The sequence below is a fragment of the Notothenia coriiceps genome, unplaced genomic scaffold, assembly GCF_000735185.1.
Source record: "Notothenia coriiceps isolate Sejong01 unplaced genomic scaffold, NC01 NC01_scaffold00036208, whole genome shotgun sequence".
In the NCBI taxonomy this organism is placed as follows: domain Eukaryota; kingdom Metazoa; phylum Chordata; class Actinopteri; order Perciformes; family Nototheniidae; genus Notothenia; species Notothenia coriiceps.
Window position 1 is genome coordinate 1 of NW_011368909.1, and position 2,285 is coordinate 2,285.

General features: G+C 42.9%; 1 protein-coding gene across 1 annotated transcript; it reads left to right on the plus strand.

The window, feature by feature from the left end:
• The first annotated feature begins 24 nt into the window (after positions 1 to 24).
• tspan37 (tetraspanin 37) lies at positions 25 to 1,653 on the plus strand. Its single transcript, XM_010791987.1, has 5 exons — positions 25 to 301; positions 449 to 523; positions 637 to 729; positions 1,073 to 1,225; positions 1,301 to 1,653. Exons 1-5 carry the CDS (start codon positions 68 to 70, stop codon positions 1,424 to 1,426), a joined length of 681 nt encoding a protein of 226 aa, XP_010790289.1. The 5' UTR covers positions 25 to 67; the 3' UTR covers positions 1,427 to 1,653.
• The last annotated feature ends 632 nt before the right edge of the window (positions 1,654 to 2,285 follow it).

Genomic DNA, 2,285 nt, shown 5'->3' on the forward strand with positions numbered 1-2,285 from the left:
CCCTTCGTATATTTTTCTCTATGTGGCCCTCTGTGAAAAATGTTCGGACACCCCTGATATAGAGAAAATGTATGTAGAAATATTGTGTCTGTTCCTTCACCAGGTGGTGGGGTTGGTGGTGGGCATGAGCGGGGTCTACCTGCTGATGAAGTACAAGCAGAGCAGCGTATTTCTCTCTCAAAGCTACTTCCCCCTGCCCGCTTTCCTCGCTCTTGCCAGCGCTGTGTTGATACTCGCCTGCGGGGGCCTCGGCTCCTGTCTGAGCATAGAGATCAGAGATTCCACCTTTCTGCAGGGACTGGTAGGTGTGTGTGTGTGTGTGTGTGTGTGTGTGTGTGTGTGTGTGTGTGTGTGTGTGTGTGTGTGTGTGTGTGTGTGTGAGAATGTGTGTGTGTGTGTGAATGTATGCATCGGTGTTCCAACTGTACCTAATAAAGTTTTTCTCCAGTTTGTTTATCTGCTAGTGTTGGTCTTTTGTCTGGAAAGTACGGCTTCAGCGTTGGCTTTCTTTCACACTACAAAGGTATAAAAGTTACACAATGTGCACTGAACAGCTGTTCTCTCATGACACTGCAGATAATTCTGGCTAAATTCATGTTTAAGTTTTCTTCTGTGTATTCTGTTGTTTTTGTTTAGCTGGAGTCAGAGTTAACTCCTCTCAGTGGAGTGTTTCATAACTACACCGGCCGTGACCCTGACTCTCAGGCTGTGGATGCTACACAAGCAGAGGTGTGTTCAGTCAAACTCATGTTAGCTGCTACATGTGAGCATCTAATACCCCAAGCATGTGTACAATGTGTAATATTGATGTATCACTCCACTGATCTACTTTTTAAATCATCCAAAGCAGAAGCTTGTATATTTATCGTACGAATAACAGCAATTTGGTAATGTGTTGTTATTTTTCATTAAAATTAATATTCCAGTTGGTCCTCATTTGCTCGATCTCAATTCCTTTCCAAAAACTGATCTATCACAAATGTTTTTTCCAAACTAAACACATCACAATAACTCCAGTTTAGAAGACCTATTTTGGAAGTGATGGGGTGTTTTGTTGACTGATTCCCATTAGTTGCAGTGCTGTGGAGTGCATGACTTCAGGGACTGGCTGGAAACCCCCTGGTTTAACAGCACCGGAGGACTCTTGGTTCCTCACAGCTGTTGTAACTCTACTTTCCTCTCCTGCAAAGGCGCTGTGGACCAACCGTGGCAGCTATACACACAGGTATTAACTCAGAAAACATCCGAAAAATCCAGCAGGAATGTCTGAACACTCTTTTCAAATGTGTATCTCTTTCAGGGCTGCCAGGTGAAGCTAGAGAAGAGTTTACAGTTTGTGCTGAGATTTATCATCTGGGGCTCCCCGATTGTTTTTTTCGTGGAGGTGAGGAAGACTGCATTACCTTTTTCCGCCTATTTATTGTGACTATGCTTGATATTGAATGCACCCTGATTGAAAAACATCACACAGCATTATGGTAAATGTACTTATAAAGCAGTCTTTTCGACCCCTCAAAGCGCTTTATATACTACGAGTCATTCACCCATTCGCACCTCATTCATGCACTTGCTTTAGGGAAGCTAACACTCACACACACTCACACACTCACACACTGTCGGTCACCAGGAGCAACTCAGGGTTCAGTATCTTGCCCAAGGATTCACCAACAACCTTCTGGTTCAAAGACGACCGCACTCCCTCACAGCCGCCAACAACATTAACATGCCTTATCCAGGGGTGTCAAACTCAAGGCCCGGGGGCCAAATCCGGCCCGCGACTTCATTTAATGTGGCCCGCAAGAGCTTTCAAAGAATATAATACTTTTATTATACGGTTACATGCCACTTTACAGAGGCATGTTGCCCATAAACTGCCTGTCCCACAATGCATCTCATTTTGTGACATGCGCACTGAAGAGACAATTATTTGCCCTGGACTTCTGCTTTCAGACTTAGTTAGTTATTACCCAATCCGATAATAACCCAATTCAGAGGCAATAATAGTAATATATAGTAAACATTATATTTATATATATATAATTATAATATTTAATATAGTTACAACCGGCCTTTGAGTGCAACCATAATGCTATATGTGGCCCGTCGATGAAATTGAGTTTGACACACACTGCCACTTATACAAGTTGCTTTGCGAGCATCATTACAGCATATAAACTACGAGCCCATGGCATACAACTAATGATTATTATTCACTATTCCCATGAACGTGACAAATATGTCTGGAATTGTGTCTCTGACAAATCGACATCACAGTTTTCATAGCC